General features: G+C 24.8%; 1 protein-coding gene across 1 annotated transcript in view; it reads left to right on the top strand.

The window, feature by feature from the left end:
• Positions 1–5,211: 5,211 nt before the first annotated feature.
• Positions 5,212–22,798, top strand: part of LOC102681076 (tricalbin-1-like) — an 18,102-nt gene continuing 515 nt past the window's right edge. The window contains exons 1-16 of the mRNA XM_031509827.1: positions 5,212–5,647; positions 9,761–9,933; positions 14,889–15,139; positions 17,524–17,609; positions 18,054–18,246; positions 18,545–18,912; positions 19,405–19,630; positions 19,729–19,877; positions 20,042–20,077; positions 20,301–20,395; positions 20,462–20,635; positions 20,781–20,978; positions 21,690–21,959; positions 22,043–22,216; positions 22,302–22,500; positions 22,602–22,798. Of these exons, the coding sequence (XP_031365687.1) occupies positions 5,587–5,647; positions 9,761–9,933; positions 14,889–15,139; positions 17,524–17,609; positions 18,054–18,246; positions 18,545–18,912; positions 19,405–19,630; positions 19,729–19,877; positions 20,042–20,077; positions 20,301–20,395; positions 20,462–20,635; positions 20,781–20,978; positions 21,690–21,959; positions 22,043–22,216; positions 22,302–22,500; positions 22,602–22,798 (2,850 nt within the window). The 5' untranslated portion in view covers positions 5,212–5,586. The remainder of the gene's footprint in view (positions 5,648–9,760; positions 9,934–14,888; positions 15,140–17,523; positions 17,610–18,053; positions 18,247–18,544; positions 18,913–19,404; positions 19,631–19,728; positions 19,878–20,041; positions 20,078–20,300; positions 20,396–20,461; positions 20,636–20,780; positions 20,979–21,689; positions 21,960–22,042; positions 22,217–22,301; positions 22,501–22,601) is intronic.

Genomic DNA, 22,798 nt, shown 5'->3' with positions numbered 1-22,798 from the left:
AAAAAAAAAAATGTACATGTCAGTGAAAATAAAAATAAAAAAATGATAAAATGTGAAGAAGAAATAGAACAGTATCGAACTGGAAAAATGAAGAGAAAAAGAAAAAGAAAAATTGTATATAAAAGGGACATGTAAAAGAAAATTAAAAAAAAGGAGGAGAAGAGGAGGAATCAAAAGTCAAAAGGAGTAAATAATACAGGTGTATAAGAAAGGAAGACGAGATAAAAAAAAAGAATAAAAAGAAAGAATAGAGAAGATTAAGGAAGAAAGGAAGGAAAGAAGAAGATGGAAAAAGAAGGAGAAGCGGTGAAGTAGAAAGAGGATACAAGAAGGGAACACTCGAGAGAGAGTTCTGTTACCTGGTCCGCTCTCCTCTCGTGACGGCAGGTCAGTGTTGCTGTACTCGTGGACGAGGATGGATGCATTGACTGGTTATACATGATCATTTTCACGCAAGAAAATCGATCTCCTCACGTCTCTTTATTCATTGTCATCGAACTGTACATATGATCGGTGAAAACAGTTTTTATATGGAAATGTGATTGATACACACACACGCAGACATACACATACATACACACGTGGAGCAACGATTTCATCTAACCGCGCTAGATAGACCATCCTGTCAGGGTACGTATATCATCCTTTTGATTTTAATTATAACGTCAATGGAACACTCCAAGTCGCACGGAACGAAAGTCGTGGAAAACGCGCTTCCGCTTGTGGAATCATGAAATGATTCAAATATGACATTTGTGAAAGTTCGAAATATTTCTATGTTATCCAACGTGTTATCCAAAAAAAGAAAAAAAAAAAAATATAAGAAACTGCATTCGTTAATGACTTAAACGCTCTTCCACTGTTCATATAGTGAAAAGCGTCGCGTGTGTCACGCGCATTGAATCGTTGGAATCACGTACAAAATCGACATGCTGCACGAAACACGAGTATTATATATATATATTTTCCAGTGCACGTGCTATTATCACATGAATTTTACTCATCATCGTGTTTCACTATATATTCGAGAAGATTAATTACGCTTGTGGCTCGTGTAATTTATGAAATTGGTTTAACTTCGATTAAGGTAGATGCAATATTTTTCACTTGTTGTTGCGTGCAAAAAAAATTTATTATTTTTTTTTTCAGAAAAAAGAAAATATTAAATATAGTATATTTGCGTATTGCGAAAATTCTTATGGTGATTAACTCATTTTTCTTGGTATTTCTAAGTTCTATTCAATGTCACTTTTGCCTCCTTTATTTACAGTCTTCGATAGTTTAAATATGGCAGAAGATCGAGAATCTTTTCACGCAATTGCGTGTACTGTGCAACGATTATTGTTAAAGGGAAGAAGAAATAGAAAATAGTAAAGTTAGTATCGCGAACAGGAAATTCTTATGCTAATTAAGTCATTTCTATTGTTATTGCTAAGTTGCATTCAATGATATTTTTTTTCTTCGTCTATTTACTTCGTCCGTTTTTAAATAGTATAAACATGACAGAAGATTAAAGATATTTTCACTCCATTCTTCGTGTAAAGAAATTATGCAATGATTACTTTTGAAGAAATGAAAAGAAAAAAGAAAAAAAGAATTAAAAACGTAATTTCATTATCGAGAAAACTCAATTCCAATGATATTTTTATTCTAACTAATTGATATATTCTAAATAAACTGCATCTGAAGGCACTTTTCTTTTTTTTTTCATTTATTTATTATATCTTCAATAGAAGAAATCAAAAATTAGAATCTTTTTAGAATAATAACGTGAAAACTCTCTATTGTTGGGGATTCGTTTTTTTAGAAGAAGGCTATTCAATTAACGCAAATTTTATTGTTAAATAAATAATATAGTGGGTGTTATTTTAGTCCAACAGTTCAACAGTTTAGAAATAAAAGAAAAAACTCGAATAGTTGGTAGATAATTTTAGAAATGAAGTCTGGTAACATTCGTCGTAGAAAGTAAACTGGTGCATATCTCCCGCAAGTCACACGTATGTACCTTTGTATAAATATGTAAATAAGTTCAGAATAGGAAGCTAGTCAGGGCGTCGATTCCTTCGACAAAACAAGAACAGGTTTCAGAAAGAACTTGAAGTTAACTCTGAATAACTTAACCCTGTAAAAGGTGTTGTCCCTAAGATACTTATGTACGTATGTAAGAACATTTTATTAGACAAAGAAAATATTTTTTTCCATAAATATTCCATTATATATATTTTTTTTATTAATATAAATTAGATATATTCAATCTTCGAAGAAAACGAAAATTTTTTTAATATCTTTTTATTTACGATGTCACACACAGATATCTTCTTCATCCATTCTGGATTTTTTTTTAAATATAACAATCGTAAATACACCGATAAATAACTATGATAATTGCGATAATATTATATTTCGAATATATTTTTGAATCTGGTGCTTTTATATTGCTAAAATTTAATAAAACATCGAATGAATGATGTTATTGAAACAATCTAATGATTAAACATTACAAGTTTCAACAAATGAATTAAACACATGATTTTCCATTGAATTGTTGAAAAAAAAAGTAATAAAAAATTGAGATACATAATTGATTTCTGGAATTCGTGGAATTCCTGAATGAACCGCTGAAATTAGAGGCTCGATCGTCGTTTAAAGTTTTCTTTAAGAAGAAAGAAGAAGAAAAACTAACATCGATTCTATCGTTTAATCAACACAGGGCGTCACGTGTCCGAGTGTACGTCCCTGAAGTGCTTTTTCTCTTCAGAAATTCTCTGAAATTCTCGAAGCAGACGGTGCACCTTGCACCATAAACTCGGACTCGTCGGATCGCCACGTTATGTACGGGTTGTGGCAATGTAATGCGGCATAGTAAGGTATGGCGCGTAAGACAGATGTTGGCCAAGAAACAAATAAAAGAGAAAGAGAAGGAAAAGAGAGGTCGGCGACGAGAGTTGGTAGCCTGAAAGGCAACGCCACAATCTGACGAGGATCGCTCTTACTATCATTAGTCATTTCACCGATATCTTTCACAAAAGATCTTAATGATTTAGCTCCTTTTTAATTTTAATCCCATAGAAGATTATGACACTTGCTTGGGAAGGGCGGGTGTCCTTTATTTTCATGGAAAAACTTAATACACCGTCATTCATTGGCTCATTCATTCCTTCGATTTATTGGACTTCGTTTATGGACATTCATACGTACATGTATGAATGTAACGTGATATATCGTCGATATAATTACTTTTACCTTGGCCATGTTGTAACGTAGTAATTGGAACGTATATTTATCGTGAGGAATAAAAAAAAAATGGATCATGGTATTTTCAGAGGTAAATTTTTCATATAGTGTCATTTGATTTATATAAATACTGTATAATACTGTCGCTTAAAAATTTAAGATCATTTGTTCATATTACACGAAAAGAGGATTTGAATTTTTAAATGGAAAGTGATCTCAATTTTTTATTTGGAACATTTTCAATTTAAAAATCTCGAAATTGTCAAATAAATATAAAAGATATTATAATTTGGATTTCTTATTCTTATCATATCGATAATCCATTATAAATATTATCAATATCTTAGATTACATTTTACATGCATATTGCCATTAAACAATGATGCACTGGAATTGTGAACATTAGAGCCACAGATCTTATGTGAAGTAATATACTGATGCACTCTTATATCATGCATATGATATTGATCTAACATCATTGTAATAAATAATGTGTGAACATGTTTCGAATTTATACGTTTCATCATTTTTTTATTTTGAAGTTTCATACACGAATAACTTCTTTGCAAGAATTTTTTTACAGATGAATGAATAAAAAAAAATATAGTTTATATGTAAAAGGATTAAACAAGTTACAAATCAAATATAGAATGATTAAATTTCATATATAATTTTATTTAATGAATAATTTTTTAATAAACTATTTTAATATATATAAAACAGAAAATTTAAATGTTTAAATTTCTTTTAAATCGAGCTAAATAAGTTATTTCTAAAAAATATTCAAAAGAAATTTTTGCAAAAAAAATTTTCAAAAAATACACGTACACGTGTTTTTTTCTAACTATAATTTATGTTTAAAAAAAAATTCAAGAAAAAAAAGATTGCACGAAGAAAAACTTATCAGCTGAGATATTAAATAAAAATATTAAAACACGAATAATGAACTGTCGTGAATAAAAAAAAAAAAAAAACGAAAATCTTTCTAAAAGTAATAAATCTTCTTTCAACAAGTGACAAGATACGCATAAGTTCTGTACAAAAAAAAAAAAGTAGAACATCAAATTCTTGATTAACCAATCCTTCACATTTCAACAATATATTTCTAATCAATCGCAGGCCCATAATACACTTGTACACCGTGATAAAGGTAGCGCAAGCGCGAATGTAACCAATAATTTCCGAGAAAAACAGATGGTAGCATCCGCGGTACCAACAATTTGATCGTATTCAGTACGAGCCCGTGTGCCGGTAGAAAAGCATCGGTGTACTTAAGTACAATTTATTTCTGACAACAATGGAAAATCCGAAAATACGAACTTCGTCATTCGAGTTCGATTATTTTGGTGCCATGAGAAACGGATCTTGCGTTAAAAATATCGATCGATTTTAATTAAAAAAATATTTGGTGATTCTACGATACAATTGTTCCTAGTGGTTTTTGATTGATTCACAGTTTTGATTTTCACACGATGAATGAAAGTGAATTTTCTTTTTCAGTTTTTACTTTTCACGAGAAATTTTTATCACGAAATATTTAACGATAGGGAGAGATTAATTTTTCAATGTAAATTTTCAATGTTTATATTCTTCTTCCATACTTTTTATTTGAGAAAAGACTTGTTTTTTCTTCAAAATCTGTGTATCTCTTTCTACGAGATAAAGATTTAAAATTATAGTTATACAGTTTTTTGTAAAAGAATCATTCCTTTTTATACAAATTTATTCCTTTTGAAAACAAATTTTTTTGCTTCAACATTTTTCAAGTTTTCAATGTTACATAATCTTACATAACGTTTAACATTAACAATGTTTAATGTTACAAAAAGTTGGATGTACATTTAGATGTGAAAATTTTAATGAAAATATTAAATATTCCCACTCTTTTCGTTGAAAAATCAAATACTGTCAAAAACTTTATAAATAATATTTCAAAGGAATTCATCATCAAAAAATAATTACAACAGAAATCCTTCGAAAAAAAAAAAAAGAATTACCTCATCGCACGACTTCTATTTCAAGTTATATTTTTTTACATTTCGTGTTGAATCACTCATTTTAATCGTTGTTATCTCGTGAAAAAGTCTCTACGATGAGCACGTACAAGTTGTCAGCACCGTAAGAAATTCTACCAAATTCTTTTGTTCAGATCGGTTAAAAAATTGTTAAAAAAAGAATCTTTATCGTCCATCTTAAATAACTCTAAATAAATTGTTTCGTGCATCGATCAACAAAATATTCGCGTATCTGATTACTGTGGTGATCTTTGATCGATAATTTTTATCGGGATAAAAGTGACCAATGGTGAGGTTGTCCCATTGAAAAGGAGAAGAAATCTATCGTAAGAAAAGTATGCAGCTACTTTCCAGCTTCATGGCGAGGCACCTGAAGCGAGGAGCATCCTTGAAAAAAGGTACGATACTGCGGTCGAGGCACCAGGTGAACACTCATTTAAAACAATAGTACCGTAATTACTAAGACAAAAGTACGAGTTTCTCGAGCTGCATTCTTCTTTGTTGAACTTGTTACTCTCCGATTTTCTTGGAGATACATGACCAATTAATAACGATTCTCCCACGATCGAAGGATTTGTTCGTGATTTCAATGTTCGTTTCCGTTTCAACGTCCAGACTTGACTTTCTATCAGTCAAGCTGAATTAACAACGTGTCTTTGTATTCCTTTTTTGACTATTAATCTCTCATTCTGTTTTACTTTCTCCTAACTATTCGTCTCGAAACGAAAGAAAATACTTTATTTTATTTTATTTATTGTGAAAATTAATAGGATGTAAGAGGATAGATTGTTTTAGATTAATTTTATAAAATCATGTGACATAGAAGTTATATATTTATATATTTATTTGATTTCAAATCATTATTCGTGATATTATTATTATTATTATTATCACTTAAAATTTTAAGCTTGGAAAAAATTTATAAGTAATTATATTTTTCTTTTTATAAATGAAAAAAATATAGAGAATTATAAAAGGACTTAAGAAAAATAATGCTTTGATAATGGTTTGATAATGAAAGAAAAATGATAATTTATTACTGTAAATTTCAGATTTTGGAATGAAAAAAAGATTTATTATTACGTTATAACTTTTCTCTTTCATAAATAAAAGAAATTATATTACGGAATAATATAGAAAATTATAGAAAAGGATAGATAGAGTTAACCAGTTTTGATAAAGAATGAAATTTCTTTTAAAATTACAAATGTATGAAAATACTGAAATAAATGAGAAAAAAAGAAAAAATGAAATTCTCTATAAAGTAGGTTAATTTATAAAAAGGATGTCATTGAAAGATATTTTCCTCTGATATGATTTCAGCTTTGTTTTTGAAATATTACAATGCAGATAATGTAAATGTAAGTTTAAAGAGAATTACATAGTAAATGCTACTTTCTCATGGAATCATTTATAAAAGTTAATATCTAAATCGTAGTTCAGGCAATGTTAATCATTAAAAAATATTAGAATGTATAAAATTAAAATGTTTATATCCAGATTGTTAGATATATAGCTCATATAGCATGTATCTAATTATTAATTAAAGCTAATATGAAAAGATTAAACCAAATCATATGTTAAATTTATCATTTATATATCATCAGACGAATTAAGATATAAATTGTATAATCTATAAGAAAATATAAATTATATTATAAAAAATAATACAAATATTATTATTCTTTCATTTAAATTTCACTTAATTTACATACGAATTATATTATGTTTTGACTTTCGAAATTATAATTATTCATATACCGAAACTTCAAAGAAATTGAAGTTCATTATATTCAAATAGATCTATTATTTAATACTCGCGTAACACGTTATTAAATTTCACGTTGGATATATTCAATTCTATGAGCAATTAATTAAATTAATTAAATTAATTGGTTATTATTATCGTTACTTACACGATTATAGCTATGTCAAAAGATTCTAAATAGTATTCCATGAGACCAATATTATAGTATGAAATTGTTTTGCCTTTCTTATGGTAGGTAGAATCAAAGATAGAAAGCGCATGATCTACGTTATTTGATCAATATAAACGAAAATATCTATGTGAAGTTTTAAAGAAGGGGTTATAATCACGCGATATTAGTATTATATGATCAGTGCGGATACTGCAGTGATTCTTAACTGAAACGTAATATTATATCTCTTAAAACAAATATAAAAATCGTATCTCGTAAGTGCGATCCAACGTAATTACAATAAATTCTTATACTTCTACGTACATAAGTTTGTTTTACAAAAAAAAAAAAAAAAAAAAAAGAAATAAAAACACTTTCATTTACTTCAACACTTTTTATTTTAGATATATGTAATTTAAAAATTATACACACTGTAAATATTACCTATAAAATATTAACTAACTTTAAAGATTTTATTTTAGAATAATTTATATTCAAAATCAAGGATTAGCATTAATTATTAGATTAATATTACAGAAAAATAAAAATAAATCAATGGAATTTAATGTTTCAATTTTGGAATTTAATGTTGCAAAATTATATATATATATATTATAAAATTATTTAAATATAATTGTAGAAATAATTACATTAATTTTTAATTATCTTTTTTTGTAATTTTATTACATTTATAAAAAGAAGAAATTATTCGATCTCAAAAAATGTAGATTCTGAATAGTTCTGTAACTCAATTGTTAGATGCGATAACATTTGGAAAGGTATGGTATCAATTTCTACAAGGGATGCTTATAATGCCAAGGTCTTGTCCTCGATTATTCCTGCTCGTACTCTTAAGTATATCAAGTCGTGCATGTCTACTGACATTTCAATCGTGAAGTTAGATTTTTCAAAAATCTCTAAATAAATCTAAAATTTCTAGCGTTAATAAATTAAAAAAAAAGATCAAATCTTTCTTTAAACTTATGAATTAATTTCTAATAATAATTAATTAAAAATTAAACAGTATCTAAATTTTGTATTTCCTGTAATAGAATAGAAAAACTGTAGAAAAATATCACGTATTATACTGTTTCTTTTAATTAAATTTAAAAAATCATATTAAAAACTTGATATTAGATACATCTATATTTATACATATAGATATATTATCGGATAAATTATTTTAATTATAATACAATCTTATATTCAAGATATTTATAGGAAAGATACATGCAAGAAAGATGCTTGCATTCGTATTTAAAATTAATGAAAGTTTTCATTTAACAAGCATAAACAAGTATAAATTAATATCTTTTAATCTAAATATAATATTTGAATATATAATATCTTAATTAAAATTTATCATAATAAATAACAAGTTAAAATTAATTTATTACATTTTTATTTGTTAATAGAATAATTACAAATAAAATTTTAATAAATATATTAATACATATTCTACAATTTACATCTACATAATTAATAAAATCTCATTATATATTTTCTCTTTTTTTCTTAAAATATTAAATTTCTCATTCGGAAAGAGATACAACAGACAAAAAAAAATATATTAATTTTCCAAAGAGAATCGCAGAGATCTCGTTTATAGAAATCAGAATTTTCAATCTCGGATTCATGTACAAGGTTCACACGACATTTTCAAAGGACGAGCATAAATCGAGGTGGACGAGTTAATAAATGGATCAAGTAAACGCGATATATCTCAAAGACTGTTCTGAATTCATCGTGTATGTAGATTGCGGTATCGTTAATTGTCTGGTATTCGTCCTTGCACCTTTACCAGTTATATTAATTGATATGCATACCGATTAGGAAAACATTATGCACAAAAAAAATATCAAGATTGTATGATATCATGATTTGTTAACAATGCAATTATAAAAGAAAATGCAATTATAAAAGAAAATTATCACTGAAAGAAAAACATTTTTCTTATAATTTTTCATTTTTAAACTACTATTAATGACAATCTTACTATATTTTATATGTGAAATTGCAAAAATTGGAGATTAATTATATTTAAATGAAATAATCATATATGTATTATATTTTTTAGAATTATATAAATTTGTAAATTTTTATAAATAATATTAATATAAAATATCTATTTAGGTTTAATATATTTTTATTTGAATATATATTATAATAATTATCAAGTTAGTTCAATCGTTATTGATATCTTTTTGGTTTATTTTTGATACTCATATTTTCCGTTCTAAATTCTTCATTGACAGATTGTCTATTTTCTTAATGTAGCTTCTGCGAAAATTAAATCAATGCTCAAATATTAATTTTATGACATTAATTTTATGACATGTTCAAGTTTAAATTTGATATGTAATAATAATTTATTAACAATAATAATTATTAAATTTTGAAAAATTTCATACAGTTTTGATCAATGGATCATTTCATATTGAATTAAAATTTTTTTTAACTAACTTATATTTATTTTAGATATTATATTGATAGATATAGATTTGCATTAATATTCAAATCATTATATTAGATAAGATAAAATTATTTTTCTTTTTGATTAATATTTATTTTTCTCTTTCTTTTTTTGTGCAGGAAAACGAGATATCATTGGAGGAAACTCAATAAGTAATTGTTCGATAGGGGGTCTATCTAAAGCCATTAACAATACTGGTGGAAACGGTGTTGCACCTGGGGGTGCCAATATGACCCCCGAAGATACTGCTCCCGATGAAGAGTTTGCTTTAGCTATTACTCAGAAAACTCAGGTGAGAAATTTTTTTATATATTCTTATATTTATCATGTATAATTATATGGTATAAACGTATGACAAGATTATTTACATGCATAATGTTATATCATCTTTTAAAAAGAGTAAAAACTTTAAAACTAGAATTAAAGAGAATTTAAATTAGAATTTTAATATAAGAGATGTATGTAATTTGTATAGTGATATTATATATATTTATATAAATTTAAACTTCTTTTAATTAAATAAGTTTTATAATTTAATAATAATTTAAATTGATCATGTTATCTTTCATTTTTGCAGTGATACCAATAATTTATTATTATCACTCGTATCAATCAAATTATTATCCATGTGTTGTAAATCAAAATGATGCATAATAAATGTTTAAATTAACAATTTGTTTTATCTTATAAAATATGATTCATAATACAATATAGATAAAATATTAATTTTATATAAAATAAATAATAATTAATGTCTTAATTATCTTTTATATGTTTAATACAAAGTACAGTTAGTTTTGCTTATAATAAATTTATAATAATTACTCGATAAAAAATTCTTAATGCAACTCGGCGTAAATTTCATGCACTAAAACGGATTACGGGAGTATATTACTGTAACGACCATATAATTAATGAGCATGTTAACGTTTCCTTTAATAGCATTTCCTAATATTAATTACCAATAGCTTCTGCTAGAATATTAAATCGTTCATTTAATAATACAGCATACATAAGATTGTTGAAATTATTAATATACATATTTTTTATATATACTTTTTATATTATATGTATAATTTATAAATTATTCTAAATAATTCAGAAATAAAGAATACTGTTATGATGGACATTAGCTACCATAACATTGGTTATTCTGAAAAACGGTATAATTTGCGTCATCAGATGCATACACATAGAAAATCAATATTTAAAAGTTTCATAAATTAGTATCGACTGAAAAACAGGTGTACACGTGTCGATGATAGAAAGTAGGAAAGACGTATGTCATGATACGAAGTTATCATTGTGCATGAGACATCTGTGTAATTGTGAATAGCTGCATGTCTCATTTTCATTTCATATGTAATGCTCTGCACGCAAATACATAGTTCCAATGGTCCGTATTCTTGTAACGGTAGGAATTTTTCGACGGAATTTACGTGATTCGAATGGTCAATCTCATCAAAGGTAAAAGACACAATAGCGTTGTTCACCGGAAAATGTTCGGGATTGGTAGATGCTTAAGATGAATCGTAATTTGAAAACACATATTTTCTCGATTTTCTTCCAGTTGCGGAATTTAATTATTTTTACAAAAGAATTATAATTTATTGTGGAAGCAAAAAATATCTAATTCAGGTAACAGTAAATACAGCATCAAACGTAATTTATTAAATTAAATTCCTTTTTTTTATATGTAAATTGTAATCATTATTGTAGAAAGTATTCTTTTCAACTGTTTAATGATATAATAAAATTTTTATCGTATGCAAGCAAGAAAAAGATAAATGATTTTAATTTATTAACAAAAGATTTATTATTTTACTGAAAAAAACTTAAAAATTATTAAGTATGTAATTTAGATAGATTTAAATTACTGTTAAATTTAATTAGAATTAAAAATTTTTAAAATAATATCGAATTAACGTGCGCATCTAATATATTGTTTCTTTTATTATGGATAATCAATATCACTTAATATTCAATTACTTTTTTTTTTGCGCGATAATTTCAATCGCAATAACTTAATTTAATTCTCATAGTCTATATCAGAATATGATAATAAATCAAGCACATCCAATTAAGCGAAGTGCAATACGATATTCCATTTTTGAGTGGATATGGATGCAAAAAAGAAGTTATTGTCTATATACGTGGGAAATATGTACCAAGCAACCTCTTTCCGGAGCGGAACTCGTGAGATTTCTTGAGCGATTTTTATCGCTACATTCTTTACCTCGTCGACACTAAAGGGAGAAAAATAATCTTCCTATTAAGGCACGAATTCCTTGAAGAAAAAGTATTCGTATCACAGAAACTTCTTCATTCTTTGCACAATGTAATTTTTATTGAAAAAACGTATTTCATGAACGACGTTATATATATATATATATATATATCCTCATACTATCTACAATACGTAAACGATTTTAAAATATGTTGAAATTACAATGAAAGTACCTTATTTTAAATTGTTTTTCACTCGATCTTTTTTCCAAATGTTATTTTTATTTGTAATAATGTTCATATATATATTCTATAGTATTCAATTAATGTAATAAAGTCTTGTGTTAATTAACAAATTAAATCTTATATAAATACTTAAATTTTGGAAATTTATTTTTTTTTAATAAAATTCTACATGAAGAATAAATCAATAAATATTTTTTAATAAAATTTAAGAAAAAATTATTGTACATACAAATTATATATGTATGATATGTAGAATTTATCTTTTATAAATCACAACATAAAATATTCTTGCAATTTCTCATTAATTTGGTTTTTTTTTAATATTATTTTTTTTTTTTACATGTAGACATAATCGTATTTTATTAACTGTTAGTCATTTATCATTTGCATGACGAAAATTGTCTCGAAATTTGTCCGGGATTTATATTTTTCGCACACACTGTCTGTGTAATTACGAATGATACAAATATAAAAGACATATAGCGATATAAATTGAAAAGCAATGTAACATGTTTGTCAGCTCTGATACGCTTTCAAAAATTCCAGAATATTGCTCTGGATGGTCGTTTACGCTACGCGGTCTCATTGTCCTGATATATGTATATTTTATATATACATAAAATATGATTATGATTGCATACAAATTATTAAAATGATAAATTTTATTGCATGAGAAATAATAAAAATATAATATATTTGTATCAGTAATTATCATAAATCATATTCTTTAAATTTTATTAATAAGCCACATCTATATTTACATTTGATATAATTGATGATACATATTAATTTAAATTATTAAAAATTTTGGATTAAAAATATATCATTGTTAAAAACGTAGATTAAATATGTTCCAGTTTTGAGGAACAGAGATGTATTTATTTAAATTATTCAAAGATTTCTTCTCGAAATACCAAGTGATTTACGATCGAAGTCGATCTCTTAGCATTGGACAACTTTCTAATTAATGAAATGTTACGTTCTTGACAGGACAGATAGTATTACTATTGCGTAAATATACGATATGAGACAATGATATATTTTTCTTTATAGTCTTAAAATCCAAAGTTTATTTATGAGATCAAAAGATATGGAAAATACATATTTTTGTACCAAATTCTGTAACATTTAATTTTCTGAATAATTTTATCTTTGAAAAATCTTTAAGTTAAAATTTATTTAAAATTATATTGTAATAAAATTATAATTGTAATTTTAATTTAATTATTGATCTATTTAATATTTTATTTAATTAATTAATTAGTTATCTTATACAATTTTTTTTCATTTTTAATCTTTCTTTTTTAATCTTTCTTTTTTAATTATATTCTCTTTGTATATTACATTCTCTTCCTTTTAATTCTATAATCTTTCTTTTTAAAAGTATTTTTTCAAAAAAATGACAAGTTTGTAACAATCTGTAATCCTTCTCCTTTTACAGCAGAGAATACTGTGGATATATTTTCCTGATTCATAGGGATATTATATTATATAGAGATATAATATGTTTTATAACAAACAATGTCAATTCAAATATTTATAACGAAGAAAATAAGAAATATGTTAAATAATTATTATATAATATTATAATAAAAAGATTACTAGTTTTAATTACAAATTTTTTTATATTAAATTGAGTATATTAAAAGAAATTTATTACAGATTTTGCGATGAAACTTTCTCTTAATTAAAGCTTTCTTAATTACATATAGCAAATATGTATATACTATATTTTTATACTTATTTGTGCATACATAAAAGCTATAATTTATTTTAAAAAGATCATGATTATTTTGTTATATGCTAATTAAGAAAAGGTGAAACGAATCGAACATTTGAATAATATTGAATATTAAATAATGTAAATATTAATATTCTACTAGTTATTTGTAAAAATGTAAAATGTGCGCAATATTTTTATTCAAATCAACTGCTTTTATCCATGCAATTTGATTTGATCATTCTTAAGTTAATGGTGTTTTTCATGACACCAAAGAAACTTCTTAAAATGTAACTTGCACGCGATGTTGCGTGAGTATACATGAATCATGTCCTATATCTTAGAAAGATGAATAATGATTTTTTATTGTGTACGACTTTCGCTTTATTTCGTTTTTTATTAGAAAGACTTCGGTATATTTGTAAGAAAATGTAATAATCGTAATACATTCTCAACAGGACGTAAAAATAATAAAGTTGAAATATAATATATACCTTTGCATATATATATATATTTTTTATTTTTACATTTATATTATTTTTTATTTTTTATTTTTTACATTCTATTAATAAATATCTATTAATAAATAAATATATCTATTCTATTCTATTCTTTAAAAATTTTAAGGATAAGAAAAGAAAATATTTTAATGATCATTTTAGTGAACAGTATCAAAAAATTATTATATTAATATAATAAATGATTAAATCGAATCCAAGAATTTTATCTTGATTTAATTTTTATATATCAATTTTCATTCTTATCTCAACATACAAGAAAACTTTTAATTAATTAATTTAAAATTTGAATTAATTTAAATTTAAAAAAAACTTGAATTCAAAATTGAAATAAAAATTTATTCCTTAAACGTAAGAAATCTTTTAACAAAAGAAACAGTATTTTTTTCTATAAGAAAAAGAAGTTTCTTCTAAGAAACTTAATTTTTTTTATACGAATCATTTTCTACTTTTCTTTATAAAATTTTTAATAAAATATAACTATTTCAAAAGATAATTCTATATTTTTCAACACAAACTATTATTTATTTTTTGCAGAGGGATGCAGAAGCCATTCGTGGTGCGTTATATCTTGGAATGGCTCTTATTATTGCATGGATAATCGGTACTGTAGGTTTATCACTAGCATGGTTAGTGCTAGTGTTAGCATTAGCAGCGACAATAATTAAAGCAAGAATATCCCGTCTTCTTGAGTCAACTGTTCAACGTGAATTAGCTAGGCTACGTCGAAGAAGAGCTTTGTATAAAGATGAAACTGCTGAATGGCTAAGTTTATTACTTAATAGATGGTAATTATTCATTTCACTATATTTCATTATATTTCATAATTTTTACTTCTATTTTATGTATAACTTAAATATTTGATTTTTTTTATAAATAATTTTAATATAAATACCGTGCATATTCTATTCGAATAAAATATTTTAATTTTTATACTTTAATTTTTTATCGATTCTTATAGTAATAAGCCTTAATGTTATAAGTATTGATTAATTTCGTATAAACAAATATAAGCATAAAATTTCAATTTAATTTATGTTCAAATATAAATCGAAATTATTCATTTATTCGTGATTCGATAATTGTTAAATTCTGTAGATGTGTATTATAGGTGAACGAACGTAGTTCAGGAATCAATAGTATGTAGGTATTTGTAAATATTCCACATTCCTCGAGTGTATAACCGTTGCCTTTCACGTTTCACTAGTACTTTATTGCATGTATGTATGAATACTGTTACTGCTGATGTGTAGTTGACAAAACCGTAGAGGTTTAGAGCCGACCTCCATTCGTATTTTAATATGCTGTTTTAAAACCAGTTTTTCCAAATATAACTGTTGAGAATACATTTTTCAAAGAATTCATTTTCGAAATACAATGATATTAATATAAAAATTTTGTTTAAAAATCTTATTAACAAATTTCCTAAATAAAAACAAACGGAATAAATAATAGAAAACATATATATATGTATTTAGAAATTCAACAAATACATATAAATATATAAATATAATTAGCAAATATATATATTTTTAAACGAAAAAATTATATTTTTTAATATTTAACATTTCTCAATTCGATAATAAAATTTAAATTTACATAAATTATTACTAACGAGATATTGATTCTTAAAATTCATTTTAAAAAATCTTTGTATTAATGATATTGCTGTAGAAAAGGTATTATTATTTAAGCAATAATTTAAGCAAAAAACATAGAAAGTGATTGAAAAGATTTAATATTATTGAAATAAAAATGTAGCTACGTTAAAGATTGTTACTTATTGTTGCACCTGTTGTCATACATGTTCTAGCTAGATGGTTTCAACATCTCCAACATTTTCTCGTTTGTTAAGATCTCGAAGATAGTAAGAGAGCTTATCTGGAAAGAATACTACTTATTTGGATAGTTGATAGACCTGTTCAAGCTGTTTCCGAGCAACCCTTTTTCTCTTTCTTGCTGTTCCTTCACGTTTAAAACTGTTATTATGATGCAAGTAGTGGAAAATAGAAAACTTACTCACTTATATGATATAAAAATAACGAAAAACAAAGCATAGAGAAAAGTAGGGCAAAGTCGAATTATTGATATATTTTCTCAACAAGCAAAATATCAAAGGATAAAAAAAAAATATCTTTAATAACGTAGAAAACACCAATAATATAGAAGTTTCAAACATGAATCTTGTGCGATGTAAATTTTTCTTTTAAAAAAATTACTTGAATTGTTTCCATTCCATTCAGTTCTACTCCAATTTTTTCCGTAAATATGATACACAAACAGAAGGAAACGATCCGTAAAATATTTTACAACGTAACGTTATAACTTGAAGTAGTTCATGCAAGTTAACTGCGCTCTAACGATAATGACACAAATTCATTACCATACCATGGGGAAAGGAATATAAACCGGACATCTATATTCATATGGTATTATAGCATGACATTACATAAATAATATCAAAAATTTTTATTCAATTTGACATAATAATGAAACAAGAAAGAAAAATGTATTATAAAAGTAATAAATTAAATTAATAGTTAAAAATAAATGATTAATTAACATTATTAGATTTAAGACACAGAAAATGATCTTGAATTTAAATTAATTTTAATTTTTTAATGCCATGAGAAATTTTCGAAAATTAGATAAAGTGAAAATAGTATTAAATTCAGTATAAACATCAATGAAGTAAAAAAATAAAATATTTCCATTATATAAAGCTTGAAAATTATCAGAAAATAAAGCTATTATTAATACCTGTATTAAATTTAGTTATTTTGATTTACAATTCACTTTACTTGATCATTACTAAATATAATCTCACTCAATAAGCACTCAAATAATTAAATTATAATATTTTAATTTTCATTAGCTCAAATATACTTAGATATGATACGAAAATTTGTATCAATAAATACTTAAGTTTGATTAAAATTAATATCTGTGAATAAAACATTATTATTTTGATGAAATTAATAAAATAAAATATATACATTTATTTTTAATATATTAAAAATTAAAAATTTTTATATTATTAATTAATTTTTAGTTATTACTTATTTATATATGATTATTATAAATAACTTAAAATAAAATAAAAATATTTTAAAATATTTTTTATTTTTTTGTTAATATCTGTCGTTAATATTTAATTTTATTATATATGTAGGTGGAGATTTAGTGCTGCCAGTATATTTTCTTTAGCAAAAGAAAGACTGGAACCTATCCTAAATGAAGCTAAGCCGGGAATACTTGGTGAGTTTTCACAGCTTTCATTAAAAAGAACTTGTTTATTCTCAAATAAAAGTAAAATATTGAATATTACGTTTTAAGATCTTTAAAGTATAAAATTCATTAATATAAAATAATGTTAAAAAATAAAATTTATGATAAAAACATTGAAAGAATAATATTTAACAATATTTTTGTTAAATCTTTGCTTCCAATTTTAAAATTAAAAATTATTTTATTCTAATTGAAAGTTATTCTAAGAATGGAGAGTTCAAAGTTAATATCATTATTCCAAATAACAAGAAGATATCATTGAAAAATAAAAATTTTCGAAAATATTATATAGTTCACTTTTGTATTTTGTATAAAAATATATATTTTTTACGAGAACATAAGATTTGGAAAATTCATCATAAAGAATTTTATCATATCTATGAAAAATGATTTTAATGGAAAACATTATTCTAGGGCCGCTAGAATTGAGAGAACTCACGCTTGGAGAACAAACCCCTTATATCACACGAGTAAGAACTGTAGATTATGCAAATGACGATGATATTGATAGCCAAACAGATCAAATGAAATTGTCAATCGAAGCTGATATACAACTTGATTGCGAACAATTTCGTATGCTCATCACAACAAGATTATTTGGTAAAGGGTTAGTATATATCCATATTTTCATAATCATATATTTTCATTCATACTCCAATATATTTTCAATAAATAAATTGAGAGAAATTAAATCTTCAAGAGGATTTTTTCAAAAATGCTTTAAAAATGTTTTTTTTTTTCTAGTTACGATGAATAAATATGTTAAAAAAGAAATTATTTAAATTGCAAATAAATTGAATTTAATCATGTCAATTTTAAATATAAAATTAAAGTTTCGTTTAAAAGATAATTATCGAAATTAGAATAACTTTCAATTAGAATAAAAATTTAATCTTGAATTAAAGGGTTGGTATGGACATTGATCTGGCCGTGGAAAAACTGTCTCTCTCTGGTACCATTCTCGCCACTCTGACTCTTAATTCCAATGCACCGTTTCCTCACGCAACCTCTTTAAGCGTGAGTTTCTTAGAGAAACCAGACGTTTGGTTCAGCGTGAGAATCCTGAAAACGGTACAAATGATGGAAATGCCTTTAATTAAAACGTGGATTCATGCGGTGGTTACGGATGCTCTGGCTAGTTGGATCGTTGATCCGGGTCACTTAGAAATGAATCTAAGAGCTCATGAACGGCCTGGACCTAAATTCGATTCATTAACTAATTCCATACCGCAAGGAGTGCTTACCGTTGTTCTATCTCAAAATGGATGTTCAGGTGAATAGCATTCCTCTTGTTCTCTTCTTTTTTCTTTATAATCTATTTAATCTGTATAATATTTTTTCTTAATTTTGCATGTGTTTGAATCGAAATGATGACTCCTGCTTATGAAAATTTTAATTTAGAAATATTTTAATTATTATTATAATATTATTTTAATTATAACTTATTAAATAAGTAAGATACAAAATATGAAAAGATATGAATAAAATTATGTTGTCTTATACAAAGAGAATTCTCATAATAATTATAGATTCAATTTCTTTTAATCTTTCTTTTAATTGTGAGTACATATATTTTTGAAGTTTCTTAAATTTTGATAATAATATCTTAAAAATTATTTAAATAAAATGTTAATTTATATAATTCTTAAAATATATTTAAAATTTAAATTCTAATAAAATATATCGTTTAAAATATTGTCTCTAAATATTTTCTCAAACTTATTTTAAAAAATATATAAAAAAGTTTATATTTTATGATTTATAGCCCCTATTGGAGATGAAATGAGATGGCTTGTAGTAACATTGGGAGATCAAAAACGGGTTACAGCTACTTTAAATTCCACGTGGAACGAGGATATATCTTTTTTAGTAGGAGCCTTAGATAACGAGAAAATCTCTATCAAATTAAAAGCAAAACGACTCGTTAGTACCATCACATTAGCTCAGTTTGAACTTGCACTTGGAGTTTATAATTGGGATAATTCGCAAGTGTAAGTTTACATATTATTTAAAATAAAAAAAAATCAAGAATATATATCTGAAAGAATATATATTTACTTATATAATTTATATAATTTTTATTTTAAAGAATTGAAACAGTATTGCAACAAAAAAAACCGTCCCGGAATAGTGCTAACATCCCAAATATCAACGCTCGATTAGAATATACTGCATTACCAAAACTGGATCCAGATTTACCACAACCAGAATTAACAGAAGATAATTCGCATTTATCAGGTAATTTCAAGAATTTAATATTCTGTATTATCTTTTTGATGATCGAAATTATTAGAAAGTAAATGAATTATTACAAGTCACATCCATCGAATAGCATAAATCTTACATGAAATCTTACGAAATATAATTATTTTTATTAGTATTATTTTGTCTAATATTTTCAGTGTCGCGAAAGTATTCCAATCGAGCTCAAAAATCAGGTAAAATATAAAAAACTATTGTAGCATTGATGATGAATGTAGTTCTCGGGCATGATTTTTAAATGTTTCTTTTTATTAAAACACTTCAAATTTTTTTTATCCATTTTTGTGAATTATATAGTATATAATTATATGGTATATATATCATGATTTTTGTAGCATTATATGATTTCATATATTGTGTAATAATTTACTTTATAATTTATTAGAAAATAATTTTCAGGAGTACTTGTAGTTTATATTCATTCAGCGGAAAATCTAAATAGCGACAGTTCCCAATGCAATCCTTATTGTATACTATTCAACAATCGTAAAAAGGTACGTTTATTTTATTAAAAAAACAGATTTTTAATTTCTTAAATATTTAGTATTTTTATATTGCAGGTGAAGACGACTCATTACATTCAAAGTACTACATCACCTTGTTGGGAATCAAGAGCACAATTTCTTGTTCAAGATTATACTCAAGTATCTTTAAGTTTTGTTGTATATTCGTGGAATATATCAAAATCGGCTGATAGTGACATGTTAGGACTAGCTATATTATCTTTATGTCAAGTAAGATTGCAAAAGAGCTTTTAATTATATTTATTTATAAATTATAAGTATATAATTATATATATATAACATATATAACATATATATATATAATATATAACATATATCTATATAGAATAAATAATAATTTAAAACAATTTTTCAGGAAAATACATGGATAATTAGAAAAGAATTGGTTCTAAATGGTTCAAATGTTACATCGACAATGATAATTTCTGTATTGTTCTATCCTGTTAAAAGTATACAACAAGTGGTCACAAGTCGAAGAAGTAGTTTAACGTTTCCAATATCAGATGATGAACCAAAATCTAAAAGAAACAGTTTACCATGGATGCAACAGGCAGTTAGTATAAAGCGATTAATAATTAAAGATTATAATTAATGTAAAATTATTAATCATGATTATTATTAAATAATAATAATATTATTAATAGTAATTGATTAATATTACAAGAAGTAATCATAATCATTCAATCAAAGTTCATGATTAATTCAATAATTATGAAATAATTACAATTAATTTATTTATAATAATAATATACATATTATTGTAGAAAATATATATTTATTTTTTATTTAAAAAAAGTTTCAAAACATATTCAGAAAATTACTTATTTATTTTAATATGCTTATAAAATATTACTAATACTTATAAATATAGTTTGCTTTATATATAAATTGCTATATAAATATATAAATTGCTATATATATTTTATTTTAAATATTTTATCTAATAATTCATATACCTTTCTTTATTATTGACATATGAATTAAATTGAAATAATCTATATGAAGATAATTGATCGAAAATATTTATTTCAATATATATATATTTCAATTTTTTTTAATGTAATGAACATACATACATGATGATCATTCAAATGATCATCATGATTACGAATATTGAGCAAGATTATTGAATTATTCTCTGATAATTATATAATTAATGATTATAACTATTATGATAGTTATAATTATAATTATTATGATAAGTATAAATATTATATTAATTTTTACTCTCTCTTATATATGTTTATATGTTTTTTATATTCAGAAATTATTATTAACTCACAAGGATATGGATCCCACTTCATCAGATGTGTCCAGTTTACTTTCCACTGGAAGTGGATTAATGGAAGTGACATTAATACGCGCGAAAGATCTTGTTGCAAAAGATTTAAATGGTTTCAGCGATCCTTTTTGTGAACTAAAACTAAATAATGAAACTAAATATAAAAGCAGCATAAAGAAAAAAACATTAAATCCTTGCTGGGATGAAAGTTCTATTATGGGTTTGCCTAGAAATGGCGAAACATTGGATATTGTAAGATTTCTTCTTTCTTATGATACATTTATAAAATAATGATAAATATAATTAATCAATAATCTATTTATTTATTGGTACAGGTATTATGGGATCATGATACTTTTGGTATGAAGGATTATCTTGGAAAAGTATCATTGACTCTCGATGACATTAGAAAATTATCAAATAATGATCAGTCCCATTGGTTCACGCTAAGAGGAACTAAAACGGGATCTGTAGAATTAAAAATTAAAGTTTTATCCGAAGAATGTGAGGTATAAAAAATTATTTTAATTATTTATTTGAATAAAATATTCTAAATTTAATCGATTTAATCGATTTTTTGTCGTTTTTATTTAGACTCAAAGTACTTATGCAGCCAGCAATATTAGCGAAAGTTCGATTCAATTAAATATTGAAAATCCCGAGACAGTGTCAAACATTATAAGAAGACCTTCGATGGAAAAGTCAAAAATGAGATTACATTTAGATGTCGTACCACCACCACCACCTCCGCGTACAGTCACTTTATTAAAACCAATTATTTCTAGTCAATCTGGTAAATTATTTCTTAGAAATATAATATACTATATGAAAGTTTTTATTTGCAAATATTTTAAATTTCTTTGATCATTTGTAATATTTAAATACCTGAAATAGACAAAACTAGTATTGGAAGTAAAGATTCCAATGAAATGAATGGAACTCAAAATTCCTGGATACCTAGAGTTATTACAGAATCTGTAACAGATGTAATTGATGAAACTGATACAACAAAATTAAGAGAACGGCGATCTTCTCATAACAGTTTGACTCCAAGTCCGGAACAAAGTTTTGGCAAAAAATTGCCACAATAT

Source organism: Apis dorsata, unplaced genomic scaffold (assembly GCF_000469605.1).
Source record: "Apis dorsata unplaced genomic scaffold, Apis dorsata 1.3 scaffold_176, whole genome shotgun sequence".
In the NCBI taxonomy this organism is placed as follows: Eukaryota; Metazoa; Arthropoda; class Insecta; order Hymenoptera; family Apidae; genus Apis; species Apis dorsata.
The sequence above is the reverse complement of the archived record's forward strand: the minus strand, read 5'-3'. Positions and strand labels throughout refer to the sequence as shown.